The sequence below is a fragment of the Ursus arctos genome, unplaced genomic scaffold (genome assembly GCF_023065955.2).
Source record: "Ursus arctos isolate Adak ecotype North America unplaced genomic scaffold, UrsArc2.0 scaffold_10, whole genome shotgun sequence".
NCBI classification, from domain to species: Eukaryota; Metazoa; Chordata; class Mammalia; order Carnivora; family Ursidae; genus Ursus; species Ursus arctos.
In genome coordinates this window covers 50,634,971-50,660,343 of record NW_026622764.1, presented here as the reverse complement: position 1 = coordinate 50,660,343, position 25,373 = coordinate 50,634,971, and the positions used below count along the sequence as shown (strand labels likewise).

Sequence of the window (25,373 nt, the reverse complement as noted above, 5' to 3'; positions counted from 1 at the left end):
AAATGATTAAAAGTCTGTGTGGGTGGTCCTCCTATATAAACATAATGTAACTGGTAAATATTAACCAACTAACACTCAGTGGGCGCTTTCAGTGTAGAGAGCTAATACAGAACAAGTTACGCTTCTAGCTGTTGTCAGTCAGGAGTTATCTTTTATATTTCAAATAAGACAAAAAACACATGTCCTTCACCTAAAAATTGGGACCAAAGCCACAGCTCCTGGGTTTCACTGGACTAATTTTAGAAGAGAAACAAGAAGACTCTGGCTAATAACTATGTTGGATACTATGACTTTTACTATCACTTTAATGTAAGTGTCTATTTTCCAAAGCAAGAGATAAAATTATAGTCAAGAAAAATGTTTTAAGATCATCACGGGTCAGTTCATCAGAATCCTGACAAGGAAGGAAAAAAACAGCTAATGCATCATAATGCATCAGGCTTTCTACACAGTTACAGCAGAGCCTGTGTATTCACAGTCGAACACTAGGTGGCGAGAAGACCCAATATTCTAGAACGTTTGACATCGGTGAGAGACTAAAAAGGCAGACAAGGCAGACTCCGGGCAAACAAAATAGGACATCTGTGCACTTCCAGCACTTCTGCTTGAGGTCCACGGGCTGTGGTCAGATTCAGACCTGCCCGAAACTTCCTTTCCAGCACCAATCTGAGTTAATCTGGAGATACGGCTAGTTCTTGAATTTAGTCTTTGAAACATCAAGTCTAGGAAGTGCTGCCCTTTAATTGAATCTAAAAACCATACCCATCATATTTCAAATGTTAATTTTGGGAACAAAACCCGACAATTTCCTCTATTTTTCTGCAGTTAGGAAGTAATGAGTACCTAGACTCAAGTCTCTCGAAGCCGAAGCCGACTGGGGAGAACAGTACTGCTGCATAAAAACCTGATGGCCTCTGTGAGAGGGAACTTCTACTCCCGTTAGCCCGAATCCTAACCCCCCGGTGTAGCCACGCATTTTCTTGAAGGCAAAAGCCAGGAAAAAGGGAAGCTCTACGGATGGAGGCCAGGAGGCTGCTTCTGCGTTAGAATCTGAGGAATGAATGCATGCTCCCTAGTAAAGCCGAGGCCCGCACATGGATCGTCATTCTCGTGTTACCCATCATCTGTTCCTTACCAAAGGAACCCTGCCCACTAGCAAAGATTCTGTTTCATTATATAGGGCCTTCACATTGATCGCTATTTCAGTGGCAGTGTCTCTCGTAAGACTCTAGAAAAAAAAACAAGACATCAAAGACAAGTAGTTCTGTATTAAGTTGGGATTCAATCATCAGCAAATACTTTACATTTTATTCTTCCCATTCACATCACACATACTTGTACAACTCTACCCCAATTCTATTATAATTGAACAACTTCACACTCGTATGGTTCGTATGGTTACTTCTTCTAATCCTTACATCGCAGAACCAAATGGATGCACTGACTATGGTTACACACTTGGGACCACCTCTCCTGCTTACAAACTCGGGGATGCTCGCAGCATACACATGTCCCCGCAAAACAGTTCAGTCAAAGAAAATGATGCCTTAAGAGGGGCTTTATCAGATCATACTTCTATCCACTGACTTTCACTCTCAGAAGTTCCAACCAGGCTGTTTTTCAGACTTTCCCCTGAGGACTAACACTTATCTATCAACTTAGGTAACTTTCATTGAATAATTAAAAGAATAAAATAATGTTATCAGTTTTCTCTATGCTATAGCCTTGTACCATGTACCACATTTCAAGAGAATTGTATTCTTCCCCTTCTTTTTTTAACACCTACATTAAAAAAAATTAGAGAAGTTACAAAATCGCACCATCTATATTAAGAAGTTTACCCACTTTACCAGTTTCGAAGAACAAAATGAAGGGAGGATAACGTCTGCACACAGCTTCGACAATGAATGAACCCCTCTAATAAAACGCGTGGTATGTAGGCTTGCCCCACATCAAGGTGCAGGGGAGAAGGTGAAAGAAAGAACAAGAAGGGATGGTGGGTAGCTCGAAGGAGGAGTGTAAGGAAGATGGCAAGGCGACAAGTGGTTGAAAGAGAAATGGGGAAAAAATGAAGAGACTTTAAAGGAATAGAATGGAATGGAAAAATGGCAGGAATAGAAAAAGAAAATGTGGCCACAAATTCATCGTAAGCTTCTGGCAGACACTCTTATCGACTGTCTAACGCTTTTTCAAAGGGCAGGGCACATGTGGTAGCATCGAAACATATGTGCAATACATAACAATCTGTGGAATGAGAATTTACCATTAGCTCCTCACCTCTGGGAACCGTGGGTTGGCTTTATTCAGGGCGTGCGAGCACGCATTCACAGCATGGGCCAGTTCTTGCTCCAACAGACAATGGATCGTGGCTGCGTCACAGATGCTGAAAGCGAAAATGAGGCAGATGAACGACAAAAAAATTGAGCATTGCCGATTTTTCTCAAGTGTAGAAATGGAAGAATGAGGCAAGTCAAAATGAAAAAGATTAGGGAATATTTTTAAATGAGTTCAGCTCGATTAGGGATAACAAAGGGTAGATTTATAAAATTCAAATCCCACTGCAACGAAGAATGCGAAACCAAAAATCTTTATAGGAAAAGTTAGGCTTAGAGTCACAGATAAAAACACATTGAGGTACTATTCGGAAGAACAAAATATACCAACACTTCATTTTGAAGTATCATTGGCAAGTGAGATGGGGCACCAATGTAGAGAGCAGAAACTTAACCTTTTATTCATTGAAACGTCACCCAGGAACAAATAAAACAGAGTGGCGAAAGAACATTGCCGTATTTATCATCTATACACTAAGTGCTTTGCATAATCTAATATTCACAACGTGAAAGGTAGCTGTGATTATACAGATGCAGACCTTGAGGGCCGGAGAGATTTGGTATGTACACAAAGCTATTAAGTAATAGAGCCGGGATTTGAATCCATGTCTATCAGCTTCAAAGTCTGTTGCGCCACAGTCCTCTGGAATCTAAACCTTCAAGAATATCCTGAACAGACAGGATCCTGGAGGGCACTAAGGCCAAAGAAGAAAAAAGAGGAAAAGTTCCACCAATTGCTAGAAAATGATGTAAAGTTTGCAGATGAGCAAGAAGGCAAAACCGTGCAAATCCTTTTTGCTTCTGACATCTACAAGGAGAATGATCTTCACACTAGAAAGGGTAAAACAAGAAAAAGAGACTAGGCCTATATTGTTGAATCAAGAGTAAAGGAAGAGAGCTTAATTCTTAAAGATCATACAATTGATATCCAAGCCACAAAGGAATTTGCAAATGTCATCGCAATAGCTCTACTAATAACCTTGAGAAATCATGAAGAATGGGTGATTTATTGGAAGAATGGAGGTGGGTAAATGTTATTCTAATTTTCAAAAAAAGGAAAAGAGATAATCAATTTCAGATCAAAATTTCCAATTGCTTAATAAAATTTCCTCCTAGATATTTTTCTTTTTTTTTCTTTAAAGATGTATTTATTTATTTGAGAGAGAGAGAGCATGAGAGAGAGTATGTGAGCATGAGTGGGGGGTGGTGCAGAGGCAGAGAGAGAATCTTCGAGCAGACTCCTGGCTGAGCGCGGAGTGTGACGTGGGGCTCTATCTCACGACTCTCGGATCATGATCTGAACTGAAACCAAGACTCAGAGGCTTAACTGACTGAGCCACCCAGGCACCCCTCCTTCTAGATATTTCTAATGTAGTTAAATTCTGGAGGTCCAACATGGACCCTGTCATTTTCCCTTTCAAATCTACTTTCCCTCCTGAATCCTGTGGTTCCATCAAAGGTTCCACAAGCCATCCAGCCATTCACTAGAAGCTGAGGGTCGGCCTGTCTCCTAATTCAGGCCATACAGCAATTTTAGATCATAATCTATCTTAAGTCTCTCTTCTTCTTTCCTCAATCCATCGCTCCCTATCAAGACCATTCCAAGAGTGTTCAGCCTGACCTTCCTTTGCTGTCTGGCAAACAATACTACGCATTGCTTCCAGAAATGTCCTGGTAAGATCTGGCCCCTCTTCCCTTCTCCATCCACGTTTCCTACTCTCTCACATTACCATGCCACCCCCGGTTCCTTGAGCTTTCCTAAAAGTACTATTCACTCACACTCCTCTGGGACTCTGCCCAGGCTTGTTCCCATGTTTAGAATGTTCCTTCTCTTACTCTTCCATCAAGACTTGGCTGAGAGATCATTTTTTCCAGGCAGCCCTCCCTTACTTTCTTGGCCTCCTGTGTGTATCCACAGAGCCCCCCTGAGCCCTGTGATGGCATCCTGGCCACACTTTTCCCTCCTACTATCCTGCCAGCAAAATTAAGAAGAGGGAATACAACTCAGCCATTTTGGCATCCCTACTGCTTAATGTGGTGGTTGGCAGGCAGAACAGACGCGAAATTATTTGTTGAATACTGAATGAATAAGTTCTGAAAATAGATGAGTGAGCCTGATTTTCATCTTTTGCAAAAAAAAAAAAAAAAAAAAAAAAAAAAATTAGGTTGACCAAAAGCAAGTCTAGCCAAACTTCACTTCCCTTTTTTTGATAAGGTTATTTGGTTAGTTGACAGGAAGTTAATTTAGGAAGTATATTTGATTTCAAGGGAGATAATATAGAAAGTATATCTTGGTTTCAAGAAAATGCTGCAGTTCTATTTTTAATTTTCTGAAAAACCTCCATACTCTTTTCCATAATTTGTTAATTAGCTTGATGATGGTAATTGTTTTACAATGTACACATATATCAAATTATCATGTGTACACCTTGTATATATATATAAGTGGTTTTATTTGTCAATTATTCCTCAATAAAGCTGGAAAAGAAGCAAAAAAAAAAAAAAAACCACTGTAAACTGGAGTCCACAGAAGTTGTTTATAGTACCCTAAGATGAATCTCTCTGTGGATAAGAAGCTGAGACGTACAATAATACAGTTCTTACATTTAGTTAACTACATACTCTTTCTCTTACCTTGCTTCTAAGCTACTCAGTATCTTGCAGTTATCACACTTTATTCTAATTCTGAATGTTGGTCTCCAGCAGTAGGGAGTTCATATCTTTTCTCTTATATCTCTAACATCTAGTACATTCTAGGTTTCCAACAAATATTTAAAGAGCTCGGTTTTCCTTCTTTTCTTTTTTGACATTTTTATCGGTGACCAGATGAGGTGTGGTGAGAATATAACAGCTACCATTCACAGAACTCTAAATATGCCGGACGTGATGTGCTAGTAAGCTCTTTACACGGTGGACGTGATGTGCTAGTAAGCTCTTTACACGGTGGGTCTCATTTAGCCTTCACAGTGACTTACAGAGTTAGCTCTTATTCTCTCCATTTGGTAGAGAAGATTTAAGTGAAGAGGGGATAAGAAACTTGTCCATGGTTGTCCTCCCTTCCCCCACAAAGTTTACTCCTGGTCATAGTGATTTTTATCTGTGTTATACTCCTGAAACTTATGTTTTCATCTCTTCCCTTTCTGTCTACTACAACGAATTCCTACGTGGTCTCCCAATCTCTGGACACGCCTTTGGAAACTGATTCTCAGACTTTTCCCGCTCCACTACCCCCCACCCAAATTTCCTTGGGAGCAGAGTTAATGTTTGTATTTCCTTCTACATTCCAGAAGCATTTAATTAATAATTATAAGGTAACATATACATAAGTAGTAGAGTGTAAAGACTGTGTAAAACTGGGGAAATAAGCAATAAGAGAAAGAGCACCGTGTGGTCGGGTAAGTTAGGCAAGCTCTCCACTGGGTTTCAGAAAGTCCCAGGTCTGTTCTGCAGAGAACACAGGTGTGTGTGTGTGTGTGTGTGTGTGTGTGTGTGTGTGTGTGTTGGAGAGGCATAAATGAGGCATAATGAGGCATAAATGAGGCAGCAAATGAGGAAGGAGAGTCAATGCATCTCTTTTAGATACCCCCAAACAACCGAAACTATGTAACAAAACTCAAAACAAAACTGGCCAAGACCAGGGTTCTCCTGGCCTCCAGCAAGCAGGACCACCATACCGAGTAATGAGCTCCTCTGCAGCCTGGGAGCAGAGCTGCATCTGGGACACCTCTTCTGTGGCCAAGTCAACGGCATGCTGAATGTACAAATGGGTTCGAAGAACTGGTTTACCGGAATCACACTTCTGTTTATCTTCCCAGGATTTCAGAGTGCTTTCAAAAGCCTATTTAAAATCAATATTGCAAGGAATTGTTAGTTTGGAACTCTGAGACCCCTATAAGTGTGTATTTAAATGTTACATGAATGACCTTGAAACGACCGCTTTTTTCCTAATCTAAAGTTTCATTAAAGAAATCATAAGCTACAAAAAGGATATTTTAAAGTTGTCCAGTGTTATTACAAATGAGTAATGTAATCAGTGATGAGGAGCGTATCACTGAAAAGTTTTTAAAAAGACAGCTTCAATTTAGGTTTTAATCGCACTTTATGTGTATAATAGACAAGGTGGATATTGGCAATCTTATTTGTTACAGGTGTGACGTTAATTAAAACGTAGTCTGGAAAAGGCAAAACTATGGAGGCAGGGGTTGAGGTAAGGGAGGGAGTGATGGATAGGTGAAGCACAGGAATTTTTCGGGTAGAGAAATTACCCTGTATGACACTATAATGGTGGATACAAGTGATTATATATTTCTCAAAAACCATAAAATGTACAACATGAAGAGTAAACTATGACTTTTAATTAATAATAATCAATATTGGCTCATCAATTATAATAAATGTACCACACTAATACAAGATGTTAATAATAAGGGACTGTATGTCAGTGAGGGAAGGAGGTATGTGGGAATAGAATTAAAATTCTCTATTTTCTGCTCAATTTCTCTGTAAAACTAAAAAAAATTTTAAAAATATATAGTCTATTAACTTTTTTTTTTAAGAGAGAGTACACACATGTGTGCATACGAGCCAGGGTGGGTGAAGGGGGAGAGGGAGAGAAAGAGAATCCCAAGCAGGCTCCATGCTCAGTGTGGAACGCTACGTGGGGCTCAATCTCACAACCTTGAGATCATGACCTGAGCAGAAATCAAGAGTCGGCTACTTAACCCACTGAGCCACCTAAGGGCCCCTAGTCTATTAACTTTTTAAAAAACTAAATACTTGTTCATTTTAAGGCCACATTTAAAGCCACAATGACCTAAATGTCAGATTTAAGAGACAATTTAAATATTTTTCCTCGGTTTCTATTTTTCATAACAACTTAATATTTTTTTAAAGTGGACTCCATGCCTAGCATGGAGTCCAACTCGGGGCTCCATCTCGCAACCCTGAGTTCAGGACCTGAGCTGAGATCAAGAGTCAGACATTTAACCCCCTGAGCCACCCAGGCGCCCCCACAGTTTAATATTTTTAAAAGGCTTGATAAAAAGCTAGAAGAAATATTTTTTTTTACATACCCTGTCCCTTGTTAGCATCTGAGCTCTGTTTTTGTGCACAATTTTGATAATTCCTGGAGGCTGAACCCATGCTTCACCATCCACCTGCACTGGGACTCCCTCATCGCCAAATATGGTGATTTTTACCGTACGGCACTGAAATAAAACAAGTCATTTTTAAAGAACAAATCGTCCTGAGAAACTGACTCTCAATCTGCATTGAACCCTGACTATTAGTCCATTCAGTGGAAGGGAATGTATCTTTTTCCACTTGTCATGACACAGTAACAACTGACATGACAAGAAAGTTAGCATTTTATAGATGAGTACACAGCATAGGAGTCCTTTGGAATAGCTTCCCCAGTGGCCCCAGTCATGCGGTCAGGTTTGATCAGAGAAAACAAACCTGAGCTATTCGATGATGCTGCAGTTTAATGACCCTTGAAACTGCCATTTGCATGCTATCAAATATCGCAACGACTTCCAGGATCTTGTCATCAAATGATGGTGCAGCAAATATCTGAAAGGAAAAGCTACATTACATTTCCCCTGATGAGGTTAAGGTTTAGAAGAAGTGGCACATCAGCAACATAAACTCTGCAATACATATTAAGAAAAACTTATGAAAACAGTAAGCAGAAAAGTAAGTAAATGTTATTAGGAAACGATAATCCAAGGACAAAAAAAAAAAAAAAACCACTGGAGATGATTTAACGTTAACAAACTTAATAAAAAAGGTTTAAAATCCACATGGATAAAATGCTTATGTCTCTCATAAAGCACTCTTTGAACCAGTGAACTCTTATATTTCTAAATAATCCACCTTGGTATAAAATGTATTAAGTATCTGCTCACACGTAACTCAAATGTCTCGATAAAATGGTGCATGTGATTTTAGGAACCTAAAATACTCAGTTCCCTTGGTACGTTCTAAGGGAAATCTTTCAATGTGTTACAAGCAATATGTATGTATAATGTGCTTTATTTCTTAATACAACAACTTTTTAGGGCATTTGAGAAGATGGAAACGGACACCACAGAGAATAAAAATCATGCAAGCTTCCTTTTGATGTTAAATGTGTTTTCACAAAATTAATTTAATCAAACAAATTAAATTCTGGTTTTATTACTTTATTCCTTTTATTCTTTTTGACTATATGATAAACAATTATGCCTCTGAAAAAAAGTATTCGGTATCGAGTACTATGCGAATTAAAACTTTGATTGAAAGTTTCATTGAACATATCAGGACAAGAATTTGCAAACATTGATGATTTCTTATCATTTCTGTTAGCAGAGTGCCTGGTTTTAAATCCTGTCTCTGCTACTTCCTGTGTCAACTTAGTGTCAGTTTCTTCATTGGTAAAATTTAGATAAAAATTGTGGTTGTTAAAAATGCATGTGAAGTTCTGAGAACACTATCTGATTACCTAGTAGGTGTTGTTAGCTTTATTTATCTTTATCTCACGGATTTCTTCCCTTTAAAATATTAAGAGTAGTTACAGGCTGACAAAAAATTAACAGCTAATACAAGTTTTATAGTTCAATAAGATGGGAATATAGTCATATAACGAAAATTACAAATATATTCCCATTTATTTTATACATTGATTCCCGTCAGCTCATTCAAGACCTGAAAAAATGGGTCAGTGGGAACTCTCATATTATAAGCCTCAAATAAAAGGGGCTATCATTCCATACATGTGATTCTTCAAAGACTATGATAATCCCTTTTTTATTGTTATGTATATCTCAATAATTGTTTCTTCTTTCATTTTATTATTTTTAAAACATTTATTACATTTATTACATTTGCTAGGTTGTATTTTTTCTTTTTTAGACTTTCCTGTCTAAACGTAGCCCCAAATTTCAAAGGCCAAATGAGCCCTCTTAACATTTCTAAAAATAAAATAATAAGAGACACATAAATTTAGAAAGTTAAAAAGTACAAAAGTATTTTGGTAAGCAGGATAATGTCCACCTTCCCACCCCTAAAATGTCCATGTTCTAATCTCCTGAGGCTGTGAATGTTACTTTACATGGCAAACAGATTTTGCAGGTGTGATTACAGGAAGGACCTTGAGGAGGAGAGATTATCCTGGATGATGGAATGGGCCCAGTGTAACCACAAAAGTCATCGAAAGTGGAAGAGAAGGGCAGTGGGTGAGATCAGAATGATGCAATGTGAGATTCAGGCTGCTTTTGTTGGCTCTGGAGATGGAGGAAGGGGCCCCAGGCCAAGGAATGTGGGTAGTCCCTAGCATCTGCAAGGCGCAAGAAAATACTTACATCATCCTCTTTAGTTCCACCCCAAAAGTTAGTGCCTCCCGCATAGCTGGGAATGTTCAACACTGCTATTCCTTGAAGACTGGGGAGAGGAATATACTGCCCATCGCACTGTAAAGTAAAAAGCTTAAAGGTTAGATAAAAAGAGCAGAACTGCTTGTTGGGAAGCCACTGGAATACCAAAGACAAAGGATGATGGAGGGAAGCGTATTGGTAATGTTTGCTTCTCCTGTAAATGTATTCCTACTCACTACCTTTATCTTTTTTTTTAATTAAAAAAATTTAAAGTGTATATTCCTATGGCAGAAATTGTTCTAGAAAACCAACTTAAAATAATGTTCTACCTCTTCTTTCTGTCAAAATCAGAGAGTACTTTTCTGAAGTTTTTTTTTTCAGATCACTTACGATATTCTCACTTACATTATGGTCACCTTTGTGCTTATGTTGAGTGTCCTTTTGAAAGCAGGTTCAGTGAGGGCTTCTGGGTCCTGACCACCTTATCTAGCCCCTCTCTCAACTGCTGGTACCGTCCTCCTGCTCTGTAACTAACTGGTGGCTGGCCAAACTCAAAGCTGAGGCTCTCAAGTAGTCAGAACCAAAACCAAGGAAAGAAAAACCACGTATGTTGGGAATTATCTTATATTCTGTGTCTTCTAATCAATCACTTAAATGAAAATTAAAATTACCACTTAAAAAGGGAAAAAGTATCCTCTGGCTGGTGAGTAATTATACATGACACGTAAGTAAATTCTTACTGAATAGAAGGTGTAATCCTTCATTTTAAAAGAGAAGAGCTTGCAGATGTCATACTTACAATAGATGCTGTAGTTTCCTTAACTCTTACAATAAAAAGTAATTAACATAACTTTATAAAACTTGCATTTTAATGCCCGATCAAAATGATCGCCAATCTTTAGAACAAATGAAAATCCAGTTTCAATCCATTTTTCAACCATTTTAAATAGCTGAGACTATTTTATACTTGATTGTACTCCTTTGTGCGTTTTTTACATATTCTTTTCTTTTTCATAAAAATACATTCAAAGGTCTATACTCTATTTCAGCACCTAGGGCCATTCCTGGCACACAGCTAGTGCTCAATGTGTATTGGTTAAAATGAACAAACATTAAGTATTGAGTAGAATAAGAAACTTTTTCTGAATCCAATAAATTGAACAGGTATCCTTGTGTGCTTTAGAACAAGCTGTTTAAATCCTATAACTAACTTAAAGGAAATGGAAAAATTGCCAGTAACATCCATCTTAATTTCACAGCGACCATAAAGCAAACCAGGTGATCGTGTGGTTGTGCTCTACACTGGAAGGTATAGTGAGTTCATCTTTACTAGGACATTTAGTTGATAATGAAGGAGCCAGGCACTTCTGTAGTCCACATTCCGGTGTTAAGATAACACCTAAAATAATAATGCTCTGTTTAATGTAATGAGCTATAGACTTAAGATTTGCACACTTTTCTGTCCATAGGCTATACCTTCATTAAAAATATCTGGTCATTATAAAATATCTAGGTAGGAAAGACATGTCTATCAGCATAAACTGTGCATCCTGGACCAAGGGTGAAAGAAAATAAAATTCACAGAAGTTGGTAGACTTTTCAGAGCCATGTCCCCAATCTTCTTTTTCCTGTTAGTGAAGGAGATGAGGTAACTTTTGCTGTCCTTAATTTCCGCTTTAAATTAGGAAAAACCACTAAAAAATTTAAATGCTCAAAATCTCTTTTTATTTTACTCTTGTTAGAAATAATTGGAACAAATATACATTTAAATTAAAAGGGTCGATTTACTCTGAATGTTTTTTGAGGGATTTGTGAAATGACAGGCATTATAGAACTGGGTCAGCACTTGTAAACTTAAATGAGAAAATCTGGGAGAATTCGTCAGAGATGCTTTCCCAGAAATGCCCTCCCATTGCTCCACCTTCTCACGGGGCACCAGGACTCCGCAGACCCATCTACATTTCAGGAGCTAATGATAATGATACTTAGGTGTGTCATTCACATCCGGGGTCTATACCTCCGTTAGTATAAAGTTATCATCACCCCCACTGAGTGTTTAAACGCCTGGAGGGGCACTGAGGCCAAATTAGCTCCGCAAATGTCATTATTTTTCCAGGTAAGATAATCTGAGCTATCTTTACTTCAAGATGAACTTACTTCAAGTTGAACCCTCTGTTCTAAATTCTTATACGACCTCTGTAGTAACTCCCGGGTTCCAAGGACTCCATACCACATCAAGTTTTTAGTTCGGCTCCTGAAATAAATATTGGCAGACAGTTCAATAGCTATTATTGATTTACTCTTCCAAGGCAGAGTGAGCAGAAGAGCTAATAAATGAAATTAAAGTGAAATTACCTTTATGTAATAACATTATTACTATTACCAAAATTACCTGCATTTTTCAGGGTGTTCCTCTCTCTTATTATTAAATTCTAATGAAATTTTTGCATCTAATCCAATCCCAAAGTAATTGTTCATGACACATTTTTCTGAATATCCGTCTCTGTGATAATAAGGAAAAGCATATAAAAGTCAACTTCAGATTCATAACAACAATAACCATTTGCACACAAAATAGCACTTAAAAGCATTTAAGCTTCCATGCCTTATAGATGTGAGTAGAACTTAGCAGGAATGATTTCCTATTCATATGCCACATGCACAAGTCCAGTACATATATGTCATTTTTGGTACATGTGATATAAAGGGATAGTGAGCAAGGCAAAGAAGAGACAGAGTCATGGTCAGGCTTTTCTATTAATTGTAATAAAACCTTAGTTCTGCTTCCTACGTAAGCCCCTCACCAAACAGAGAAGCGGGAGGGCCTTGCAGTCAGGTGCCAACACTCCTTTTTCTGATCACTAGAAATTCTTCTCCACTGTACTCTTATCAATGGACAAATATTTACTGAGCAGTCAAATGACTAGGTCCAGTCCACTCTTCTGGGTGTTTTGGAAAGTACAAGGAAGTTTAAGGAAGGTATGGTCTTTGAGGAGTATCATTAAAGAAATGAGCTATAACGAAAGCAAAATTAAATATGGAAGTAAAAGTTCATATTGAAGTGCCAAAAAAAATTGTAGTTTTAAGAAGGGAAGAGATCAATGTAGGCCAGAAGCTTCCTGAAATAAATAAACCTAGAAGCTGGATGGGGAAAGATGAGAGATTTGGCAAGACTAAGGAGAAAGGAGGAAAAAAGAAATAGCAAAAATATAGTTGTAAAGGTGCTGATGAATACAGTATTCTAGGGGAAAGTGAACACAGCTGTGCCTCGTTTTGCCATAGGGCTCTTATCAGAGACAACGGGCCGGACAGAACCTACCTCAGGAACAGATCATGAAAACCACTGTGTTTCGAATGCACCAATGTACTCATCATTACCAACTTTTGGAATTTTCTGATGACCCTTTCTGTATGGGGAGCCAAATTTCTTGTAATGCATTGACAACGTTATCATTAGTATAACGTAGAAACAAGAAAAGCCAAAACAAGACATTTACAAAAGTATTTTCTTACACTGAATCTGGATCTGGGTCGATAAATGGCGTTGCACCAAAAGGATCAATATTTGCTAGTAACATTTTGTTGATTATAGAACTCCCAGCAATTGAGGCAGCTAGTCCTGCTCTTAAACCTGCCCAGAAAAATAAATACATATTGGATCACATGCTAAGAAAAAAGACAGAGGAAAGAGCCCTTGCATTGTTTTCAGGCTGAATCTCAGGCACCTTGCCCCCAAAGCATGGTTTTCAGTGTCCGCTCTTCTCATTAGTGGAAACTAAGAACTATGACATTGGTATTTACAAGATTTTTGAGCCTTCTTAGGATCTATACATCATAACAATGCAGCAGGTGAAGACCCAAATAAGGGTCTCTGTGACAGTTTCCCATTTACCATTCTAGTGATTCTGTAACTTCAGCAAATAAATATTACTTCCTTTGTTGCGGCAAATAAGGTGGTAGTCCGCAACGAATTTACAATAAAGCCTGAATTACCAAGAACGTCATAGAGTTAGCACTTCCATACTCTCAAAGCATAGATAATAATATTCAATTTAAAATATTAACAGAGGGGCACCTGGGTGGCTCAGTCGGTTAAGCCACTAACCTTCTTTCTTTCCGTATGGATTTGACTATTCTGGACATTTCGTATAAATGTAATCACTTCATGTGTGGCTTTTTGTGTCAAGCTTCCTTCACTTGGCATAACATGTTAGGAGGTAATTATGTTGTGGCATTTATCAGGGCTTTGTTCTTTTTAAAAGCTGAATAATAGTCCACTGTATGGATATTCACATTTTGTTTCTCCATTCATCAACTGATGATTACTTGGGTTGTTTCTTCTATTTGGCTATTATGACTAATGTTGCTATAAACAGTCACGGGCAAGTTATTGTGTAGACATATATTTTTAATTCTCGTGGGTGTATAACTAGGAGTGGTTTCCGGGTGATACGTTAACTCTGTGTTTAATTCTTTGAGGAACTGCCAAACTGTTTTTCCAAATGGCTGTACCATTTCATATTCTAACCAGCAATGTATGAAAGTTCCAATTTTTCCAAGTCCTTGCCAATAGTTGTTATTACCCGTCCTTTTTGATCACAGCCATCCCAGGAAGGTAAAGTGGCATCTCATTGTAGTTTTGATTTGCATTACCCTGATGACTAATAATGGTGAAAACCTTTTCGTATGCATATTGGCCATTTGTGTATCTCTTTGTAAAAGTGTCTACTCAGATCCTTTGCCAAATTTTAAATTGAGGTATTTGTCTTTTCATTGTTGAATTTTAAGAGTTCTTTATACATTCTGAATACTAGTCCCTTATCAGGTATGCCATTTACAACTATTTTCTCCTGTCCTATGGATTGTCTTCTTCCTTCCTTCTTCCTTCCTTCCTTCCTTCCTTCCTTCCTTCCTTCCTTCCTCCATTCATTTGTTCTTTTTGATTTATGAGAGAAAATAGTTTTTGTTTTTTTATAGTTTTTGTTTGCTTGTTCGTTTTTAGAGGGAGAGCGTGTGCACAGTGGGGAGGAGCAGAGGGAGAAGGAGAGAAGAGAGAGCCCATGCTGGGTGTGGAGGCCAATGCAGGGCTCAACCTCACAACACTGAGATCATGACCTAAGCTGAAATTGAGAGTCGGACACCTAACCGAATGACGTACCCAGGCACCCCGAGAGAACAACAATTTATGGGAAGCCACAACAACCCAGAATTTGCAAAAACTAAAAGTAAATGTACCATTTTGATGATGGCAGATTATCAGTTGATCAGACCAACTACCCTCCTCACTATGAGGGCAAATACAAAAGCTGAGCAAAATGTAAAATGAATTCATTTGAAGATCATTAGGAGGTAGACCAATGATGAAGGCTTACCACCCAACCATGAGAAAAGGAAAATAACTTAGTCAGGTGAGCCCAGGACTTAGGGATAGATTTTTTTGTTGTTTTATTTTGTTTTGTTTCCTTTTGTTTTGTTTTTACTTTTTACTTTATTTTACTGTGAACACTTAAGAACACTTAACATGAGATCTATCCTCTTAACAAATTTTTAAGTGTACAAGGCAGTATTTTTAACTACAGGTACAATGTTGGACACAGCAGATCTCTAGAACTTATTTACCTTCCTTAACTGAAACTTTATGCATGCTGGCCTGTTCTTTGTAGGAAGTTTTGTTGTAGGTCTAGCTGGATTTCCTATTCTTGAATCAGTTTTGGTAGTTAGCACATCTCCAGGAGTTGGTCCACTTCACTGAAGTTATCTCATTTGCTGGCGTGTAATAGCTTTCCCTTATGATCCTTTCTATTTCTGTAAGGTTGTTAGTGATGTCTCTCCTCTATCATTCCTGATTTCAGTAATTCAAATCTTCTCTTCTATTTCCTTGGTCACTGTAGCAAAGGCTTGTCAGTTTGTTAAACTTCACAGAATCAACTTTGGTTTCATTGATTTTCAGTATTGACTTCTATTCTCTATGTCATTTATTTCCACACCAATCCGTATTATTTCCTTCCTGCTGATTGCTTTGGGTTTGTTTGCTCTTCTTTTTCCAGTTTATTAAGGTGGAGAGTTAGGTTTTGAGATCTTTCTACCTTTTTAATATAGGCATTTCCAGCTATAAATTTCACTCTAAGCACTTCTTTAGCTGCATCGAGAAGTTCTGGTGTGGTGTATTTTTGTTCTCATTCGTATCAAAGGATTTAAATTTTTCTCTTGTGATTTTTTTTTTCTTTGACCCACATATTTCCACATATTTTTACATTTCCAAAATATCCTTCTGTTATGGATTTCCAAATTCATTCCACTGTGGTCAGAGATCATCCTTTGTATAATTTCAATCCTTTTAAATTCACTGAGAATTGTTTTATGGCCTAATATATGATCTATCCTGGAAAACGTTGCATGTGCTTTAGACAAGAATGTATATTCTGCTGTGGAGTGTTAGGTGGAGTGTTCTGTAGACGCCTGTTAGGTCTGCTTGTTTTATATGTTTTTCAAACCTACTATTTCCTTGTTGTTCCATCCACTATTGAAAGTGTGATAATAGTCTCCAACTATTATTATTATTACTGAATTGTGATTCACCTTTATAAAGAGCTTGTAAGACAGACTGATTTTCAGACTGATTTGGGATCCAAACGACTCTGGAATAAATCTAGAGAGTTTTCACTAAGTCAAACAGATCAGAGGCATCTACATTTTTTCCTCCCCTGCTGCACATATTCTTTGCTTTCCAAGAGTAGTAACCCAAACCCAAGGTCAATCCATCTCATCAGAGCTGGAATAGATGCCTCTGATGTTCCAAAAGGAAGCAACGTACTAGTCTAAAAATGACGGAGAGACTCATGGCTTACCACTAAGAGGACAGCCGTGGAGATACTTAACAGGTAGTAGAATGTACGATCAGATTTACCCTGGGTGCTTAATAAATGCAGATTCCTGGGCTGTATTCTAGTACAACTCAATTAAAATTTCTCAGGGCAGGGCCCCTAAACATGTATTTTAGTACTTCATAAGCAATTCTTACACACACACACACACACACACACACACACAGAAGTCCAAGGATCTGGAGTCTGGTTGGTAAGAGTGACAAGAACATATTCCCAATGTGACATTTATCTCTAAGAACATATTTCTATAGTGCATGGAAATGAGTACTTAATACATTTTCACAGACATACTTAAAAATACTCCATGTTTCAGAATATATACTACCTGGGCAGATTATTCTAGTGTTGAGCACAGGGAGGTTTTCTTTGCTGGCTGCCACAGCTGGACCGGAGCCAGAGTCCGTCTGGGAACGATTTGCCCGGCCATCTGGAGACCGAGGTGCAGGTGCAGTTTTAACTGTTGGCCCAAAGTACCGATTATAAAAAGAGGTAATGATAAAGTTATAAAAATAAGCAAGCCCTGATAAATTCAGGACGTAAAATAATTTAATGCATATTTAAATCAACTAGCAGAACTGAAAATACTACATTGTGTTTACCTGTTCTTTTACCATCGTTTCACTTCTTTGAGATTTATCGTATGGAGGGATTCGGCCACTGGTAGAGGTCCTGATAGCTCATTTCAAACCGAAGGAGATTAGTAGAAAATACAGGCCTTCCATAATTACAGGTCAGTAATACTCATAATTTGGATGTGGCCAACCCATATTTAAAGACAAAAAGAAATTTTGAAGCCTGATGACTTTTGAAAACGGTACATATGTGTTATCATGTTTACTACCAGTGTAATCTTTTTGTCATAAATGTTGAGTGAATGATCAAATTTAATTAATGGAATTCCCAGAGCTAATATGTGAAACATGAGTTAACATTGTCTGCCACACATGAAAGGAAAAATGGTTTTTTTTTCCCCAAATGAAACCAATATACATTTCCTGTACATCTCAATTAACTATATATTCAAAACAAAAATGTGCACAAAACAGATCTATCATATTCTTTTAAATGTTCAATACATTAAAAAAATTATTCCAAAACAGAATTACTCTCAACGTCAACAAAAAAAGAGATTTAAATCTGTCTAAACTAGGGCAATTTAATAGACAGCAAATAGTATCTTTAACTAATTTAGGAGCTATTGGCAGGTGTTTAAAAAAAACATTATTCCTCAAACTCAATTTAAAAATACTCAAAAATTTAATTATCTTTACTCTCCCTAAGACTAATTACAAACTAACCATATTAATCTTACATTCCCTTCTCTTTCTTCAAAAACAGTCCAGTTGCACTAAAGAAAAGTAGCAGACAGCCACTTTTTTTTTTCTTGACAGATGTGAGACCTGGAGCTAATTTCTAATAAAAGCAACCTTTTGATATTCATCTCTGATAAAAACCAGAGAGCGTCCTAGTGACTAAGATTGATGTAACACTGCAGGTAACTAAATTAATGTTTCATGGTGGTTCTTAAACATAACGTCTCATTGATCATATTAATACACTGTGTTGTACATCTCAGGCATATGAATTATTGCATAATTTAATAATGTAATGAATGCTCTTCAAAAAGTAACGATTATTTAATACAGAAATACTTCTATTACTACTGATTCCCACTAAATCGGATTACTAGCTAGGAAATAAGATCAAATATTGCAACATTAAGGTAAAAAATGTTGCAATATGTGTAAGTTTATATCTATTTCAATATCAATATCTATAGCTGCATACCTTTATTTTTTAGTTTTCTTTGCAGAATACAATGGAAATGTTTGGTTCATGAGACTATAGTAAGATGGGATGGCAGCTGGTTGGAAAACCATTAGCAGTGAGTGCTGGAAAACCAACCCTCCAAAGAAAGCATTCCTTATCTTAAGGGAAATGATCAAGCAGCATACTGTCAGAATGCCACTGTCAGCCCTACTTAAGTCAGCTTTATTAACGGATGAAGACATACAAGTCCTGCTTATTAAACTCTAGATGAAGTAAATTTGAGGTGATACAATCAAGCTTCAAAGGATTTTGAGAGGATGCAATGAGAGATCCAAATCAAAAAGATGAAAGTTCATAGGGATGAGCATGTATCACTCTAATTAGGTTTAAAAAATCACTTGCACAAAACAGGAGGGGACCAGGTTTACAGAGTATCACAAAATAATACTTCATGCCAAGAAGAAATCCTGCGTTGTCCTTATAAAATAAAAAAATGTCCAGAACGAGTAGTGTCTGGCTATCAGTGTGTGTTATACTACAGAAATATCAGGAGGACTGAGCTCGAAATAGGGCATCATATTGACCAATTGAGTGCAACCAGAAAAACTAAAACGTTTGAAATCAAGTTACAAATTGGTAAAGGAATTTAGGAGATAATGTGGAAAAGAAGACAGAAGGTGCGGGAAGAGGACATGATGCCACGGAAGCTGTTTTCAGCACGATTTAGGGGCTGCCACCTGGTGGAGTTATCTGCAATACCGTGAAGAAACGTATATGAACTTGCTTTGAAGCGACCCATAAAGCATCACACAAATGTCATCCACACCAATGCTACTGTTAACATTATCCTACAGAAAACTTTATTAATGAGTGTGCTCGTGGGTAGAAATTTAAGGAAGAAAATATAAAGCTGAGTATAAAGAAAAACTTCCTAACAATTAAAAGCTGATCTTAAGACTTCGATGTAGTGCCAGGGAGTGAGGGGCGGGTGCCTGGCTGGTTCAGTCCGCAGAGCTTGGGACGCTTCACCCTGGGTTTGTGAGTTCCAGCTCCATGCTGGATGCAGAGATTACTTAAAAACATGAAATATTTAAAACGAACTAAAAAAAGAAAGTGAGAGGTCCAAAGGCTCAATGGCCATACAAAATATGCCCGCATTGGATTATATGCTGCAACAGGGACCTTTAAGGTCTACAGGGTGTAAGGTTATAGAGTTGAGTTGTGTGCTGGAATAGGTACATCAAGTCTGAAAGGACTAAGGGTGTAGACTATGTATGCATTGGTTGTATTCTCCATGTTACAAATGAGGAAACTGCCCAGAAATTAAGCAATCCGCCCAAGTGTATATGTAATGAAAGTAAAGCAAAAACTGAACGATTACAGTTCTGATTTAATAGTGTTGACTTTTCATTAGTATCATGGAATTATTTTCATATTGTCTTCTCAGCTTCATTAATACTTTAATTTCTGCTTTGCTTTATTCTAGTAAATAATTATTCCCTTATACAATCTGAAATATTAAAAGTATAAATTCATCTTCAAACTTAAAAGGTAGAGGAATAATTAATATTCTTCAAGTGACTACATATTAATTTCCCAGCAAACATAATTTCAGTAGAGACAGGGCTATAATTAGATGTCCAGTGATTCTGAAGATTAATTTAGCAGTAAGAGTTAGCAAACTGTCCAGGCTGATCAACGGAATTCAGGGGACTGCTCAATTATGTAAATGGCAAATTTTGTGCACGTGTGACATGCAGTTTTCACATGATTCTCAAAGGCATTTCTGGCCTAAAAGCAGGTTAAAATCTGCTGATTTAGGTGTTTCTTTCCTTTTTCCTCAGGAAAATTAAGGTATTTAGCCATGTTTGGTTCCATAAGCCTTAGTTTGTTATGATAATCTCCAGACGATACGATAACAAGGGATGTGGAGTACTTGACAATCATCTAAATGTTATCGTTATTATTTTAGTATTCATGAAGAGCTAAGTTTTAACTTCTGAAAAGCCTTGTTAAAAATAAAAATGCAAAGTTTATTTCAAACTGAGAAGTCTTTTGAAAACGAAAAGCAGACTGGTAATCTATTTAATTCCAGAATAATTATAGCTTTCTTACCAGTTAATGACTCTTTTGCATCATCATCTTTAGACTCCTCCTTAGATTCATCTGTTTCTGTGCTATCATTATCGAATGATTGGTTAACTGGTTCACAGGGATGAACACTCTGGTCATCCATAACTTTAGGTAGTAAGCAGAGAAACATGTTCGGACAAGTAAAAATAAAATCCATAAATATTAATATATGCTTAAAAAGGAAAATGAAACATAAAGCAAAAAACTCCATATTCACAAATAAACACTAGCTGGTAATAAGTTTGGGGGTGATGTCTATAAGTATTAGAGATTATAAAACTAAATATTAAAATTATAAAAATTATATTTTTATCAGAAGGAAAAAAGAATTCGAGAATGATCTCCAAGTCCAACTACAAGTTACAACCTGTAAAGTGTTTTCAAATATTAATTTTTTATATTAAAGTTAACTTTAGTCCACTGCTAAAATTCTAAGAGAAGTATATACATTATATTTATACAAAAAATTAAAATATAGGCAGAACCTTTATAGACTCTTTAAAATGCAACATAAACATTTAAGAAATGAATTTAAGAAAGTATTTTCGAAGTAGTTTACAGGTTTGATTTTCTTTAAGAACTCAACAGATTCCAATTAGGTAAAAGATATTTAAAATTTTAGAATTGTTACTTAAAGTAATTTTCAATGTTTCCAGTGTATTTTTACCTTTGAGATGTTATTTTATGTATCATTAATATGGTGATCCTCACATTAATATCATATGCGGATCCTACTAAAACAATAAATAGGACTTGGTATAAATTTCGTTCTACTGGCCTTATCTTCTGTCCTGCCTGAAAATTTTTCATATATGTACAGTCTGACCAATATGAAAATTCCACTGTGTTTACAAGATAGGGATGTGGCTACTTTCTTCAAAAGCTAATTCTGTTCATGTGTACCTTTGCCGGCTTCTTCAATGACTTGTCTCACTGCTTTCTTTAAACTGTTTGCCCGCAACATTATTTCCTTTGGTTTGACAGCTTTCTGGGAGGGAGGTTTTGCAGGGTCATCCGTGAGCTGTTCCTTGCTTTCACACAACGATTCTTCACTGGAAGATTCCACGGTATCTTCTTCTACAATGAGAGAGCGGATGCCTGGGAGAACGGGGGCAGCCTGGGAATCTGCGTGCAAAGCTTGAAGTAGTTGTTCAAGCTTTTCATTTAGGACTGAACACTAAGAAAACAAAAATACAGCAATGAATCTCCATTGGGTGGAAATGGAAAAGGACAATATGAGCGAATCACTTCTGATTTTAGAGGAAAGATGCCTATATTAATATTTACCAATTAACTGGCTATCCATTATAAATTATACTTTAGACAGCTTATAGACTAAATAATTTCTCATTTTTAAAAAAGCACAATTACGTAAATTTTTATGTGTGCTTCCAGAATATTCCAACTCTATCATCTTTCTATAATTATTTTTCCTTAAAAGAAAATCTCTATCATCTTTATATAGGTATTTTTCCTTAAAAGAAAAGAACAAACACTTCACTTCAAAGTGACACATTCCACAAAAAACTTACGCAAAACTTACACAAAACATTGCGTAAGCTTTTTTTAAAGTAATCGACGTATGGTACCGTTTTGAGCATCATAAACTGCAGGTCTGGCTGAGTCTTGGTAAGCTCTCCTTCAAAGCTTTGGTTGTGAAAGGGGTGAACGGTGCCTATGGGATTACTGGCTCAAAAAAAGAGCAAAAAGGACAATGCACAAGGATAAAGAAGAAAAAGAAGATGCAGGAAGAAAAACATGCACTCCACCCTTGTTTCTGTCTGCTCCGCTCAAATGACTAAGGGTAAAGAAACATGGAGCGCTGAAGCTGTTGCTACGACTGCCCTAATACACCTTTTATCACCACACAGATTCCCTTCCTTTCCTCCTCCATTTATTTGTCTTTGATATCATGCTAAGACAAGGCTACAGCAGAAATCGTTAAGAGAAAAAAATATGGCTAGAGAGGTCTTCTGTTTTCCGAAGCTCTCCACAGAGTAGAGAAAGAAGAAAAAGGGGGCTGAAAACATCAAATGTATGTTTATTTCTATTTCCTTTTCCTTTCACTCAATTAAAACACAATTTACAGCATAAATCTGGAGGAGAGCCTTCCTTTGCAAGCCCAAGAAAGCCAAACCTTTTGTAAGAATGCCCGGTCATGAACCAACGAAAGCAAAGAGAGTAGCTTTTAAGGTTCTTACTTTAGCCTCAGAAAGCTCATAAAGGGGCAGGGGGGCGGGGATCTATAAAGAAAAAGGCAAAGCAAGAAAGAGAACCCTGAAAGGGGCCAAGGATCATAACGTCTGGAGAACCCCAAGAACCACAGCGAGGCAGGAGCTTGATGACCGGTTTGCCTGGAAATGGAAAGCCATTCTTCTCCCCGCTGGAACACCAGCCACCCAGCATTTTCCCCCATGTGACCCCACCGCTGAGCATTTCTCCATGGAGATGTCAATTGTGGGAAAAGGGAGTTGAATTATAAAATTCAAGATGTCGGATGGTCTTCAGCAATGCAGTTTTCCTACATATTCAAGGGTAACCGTAAAATAGAATATATTTTAATACCTCACATCTGATTCAAAAGTAGTTTTTCTCTTGATTTAAGATGTTTTGTTAAGAAAGTCATTTAATCAACGTAGCTGTGAAACACAGTGCAATGTTAACATTGTCAGTAAAAAAACTTGCATGCCCTGAAGGTGACCCGCTTACTTTACTGGCCACGGCGTCGGCTGCGACGGCGTTTTCCAACGTTTTCTCATAGGCCTTCTCTACTTTGGCAACAAAGTCCTTTACAGTTTCACATAGTATCCTTTGAGGAAAAGACATTGTGCAATTCAGTAAACCCCGTAGGCTGATTTGGTTTGATTTACAAACACATTTAAAAACAAGCACAATTAGATAAACTGTCAAAGCACAGGGACGATTTGTATATAAAAGCCATACTTCTATGTGCTGTGTAACACGTACTAGCAAGTTCAAGACATTCGGAGTGATAAATGGAAATACACATGAATAAACTTTGCTCTGTGTAATTTAACTGATCGTCGTTTGAAGGTCATAACAAGTCTTCCCCAAATATTTAAATTCTTGAGAAGAGTATTTGTAGATCTCATTAAAAAAATAAGCATTATGTTCAGTTAGCTGACATATAGCACATCATTCGTTTCTGATGTAGTCTTCAACGATTTATTAGTTGTGTATAACACCCAGTGCTCATAACAAAAAATTTAAAAAATTTAAAAACCATATAAGACTAACATAACATAATAAATTATTATTTAAAAAAATTAAAAAAAAAATAAAACCATATAAGATATCACTAAAAAAAATAACCGGTATCTCCAGCACCTTACATATTTTCATAACAGAACTTGCAATGTTAAAAAAAAAAAGGATAAATTTGTCACTTAATGTTGTCACTGTCACACTACTATTCATGATCCGGGTATCTTAAAGATATATTGTTCCTGAAGAGGAAAGGAATTGTGAAAACAACCTGCCACTTGAATTGAGTTATATTCTCTGTAAATCCATTTGTTTTTATCCTTAAGGTACCAGGATAGTCTTTTACAAAATTTAGATCTTGGTAGTGTCAACAATATATGGTTTACTTGTTTGTTGCTTTCAATTACATTTGGTTGCTTTGCAATAGAAATAGATCAAAAGAAAAAATAATCTGAAACCCTAACACTAACTAAAATCTATCAAAAGTCTTTGGGACTGATGTTGGATGACAAACAACCCACCAGAATGATATGTGACCAGCTTTTTGTAGCAAGGGGTAATAGTGATTCTGAAAACAAAATCAAGATGATTTTAAAATACTAGTATTTCTCTTTATTATGGATACAGGTTGAGAAATTTGAAGGGGAAAAAAAACCAGGTTCCAGCAATTATTTTTTTCTATTAAATTCACAGTTTTCTCTGGTGTGTGAGTGTCATAATGATTATGTTTCCAGATATTTAAGTATTATGACATCAAGCCATTCAACAGATACAGTACACACACACACACACACACACACACACACACACTCCAAACCTGCACATTTATCATCTAAAAAATAAATGAATTATTCCTAAAAATTTTTGTTCTTTTGGCAACCATTTCTAGGTTTTTACTTGGACAAAAAGTCATTATTTCCTAACCTTCAACCTCTTTGTTGGCTTTTTAAATTCACATTTCTCCAGAGGCTCTAGCTTAGAATTAGAGATGCAGCCATGGGTTCGACCTCAAGTTTTGTCTTCTTGGTTTATGATACTACTTTTATGGAACTTCTCGAAATATTAAGGCAGGCTGTCATGAAATTTTTTCTATGCACTTTACTGAAAGTTTCTCTACGATGTCTCACATCTAAGGAGAGGAGACACTGACCGTCTTCCCTCTTTATGTAACTCTAAAATAGAGGTTTTCCCTGCTATTATTACAACACTGTCTTGATATCATTTTCTCCTGAGAAATTTGGGAAATTGCATATGCCATAATATCATCATAGCTACTTCTGCTGGTATTTTACTAACTCTTAGGGACAGAGCCTGTTGGTCCATCAGCGTAGGAATGAAAGGGGCAACAAAGGTGCCATGTTGCTCAGGCAGATGGAGGCTGGAAGAAGAGAGTATGACTCTGTGTTAGAGACTAATTGCCATGTAAGTTGCGGGAAGGATCAGAAGAAATGGTCTACCTTAGGCTCCAATAAGTTTCAGATTCCAGAAGACATAAAATATTAAACTCTGGAGAGATGAACTAACTTTTTATTATACCTAAATAGTGAATGTAGAATTCTTAAAATTGAAATAAAGTGTACACTTAAAAACAGCATGATTTCAAAGTCATACCACCTGGGAACTTGCAAATTGGAGAAAAACAATTTTAAGATGTATTTGATATGATAACATGG

General features: G+C 37.0%; 1 protein-coding gene across 5 annotated transcripts in view; it reads right to left on the bottom strand.

Moving 5' to 3' along the window:
• The window catches only part of DGKH (diacylglycerol kinase eta), a 168,455-nt gene that overhangs the window by 20,966 nt on the left and 122,116 nt on the right, over window positions 1–25,373 (bottom strand). For all 5 annotated transcript variants that reach the window (XR_007188901.2, XR_008957972.1, XR_008957974.1 and 2 more), the window contains exons 15-27: window positions 23,185–23,284; window positions 21,379–21,652; window positions 20,458–20,580; window positions 16,898–17,029; window positions 13,199–13,316; window positions 12,078–12,188; window positions 11,843–11,939; window positions 9,674–9,781; window positions 7,791–7,904; window positions 7,406–7,540; window positions 6,008–6,171; window positions 2,278–2,383; window positions 1,136–1,228 (exon numbers count right to left, since the gene is read on the bottom strand). Coding sequence is in view for 2 of the 5 variants with exons in the window: in XM_057308381.1 (XP_057164364.1) it covers window positions 1,136–1,228; window positions 2,278–2,383; window positions 6,008–6,171; window positions 7,406–7,540; window positions 7,791–7,904; window positions 9,674–9,781; window positions 11,843–11,939; window positions 12,078–12,188; window positions 13,199–13,316; window positions 16,898–17,029; window positions 20,458–20,580; window positions 21,379–21,652; window positions 23,185–23,284 (1,675 nt within the window). In the remaining 3 variants the exon portion in view is untranslated. The remainder of the gene's footprint in view (window positions 1–1,135; window positions 1,229–2,277; window positions 2,384–6,007; window positions 6,172–7,405; window positions 7,541–7,790; window positions 7,905–9,673; window positions 9,782–11,842; window positions 11,940–12,077; window positions 12,189–13,198; window positions 13,317–16,897; window positions 17,030–20,457; window positions 20,581–21,378; window positions 21,653–23,184; window positions 23,285–25,373) is intronic.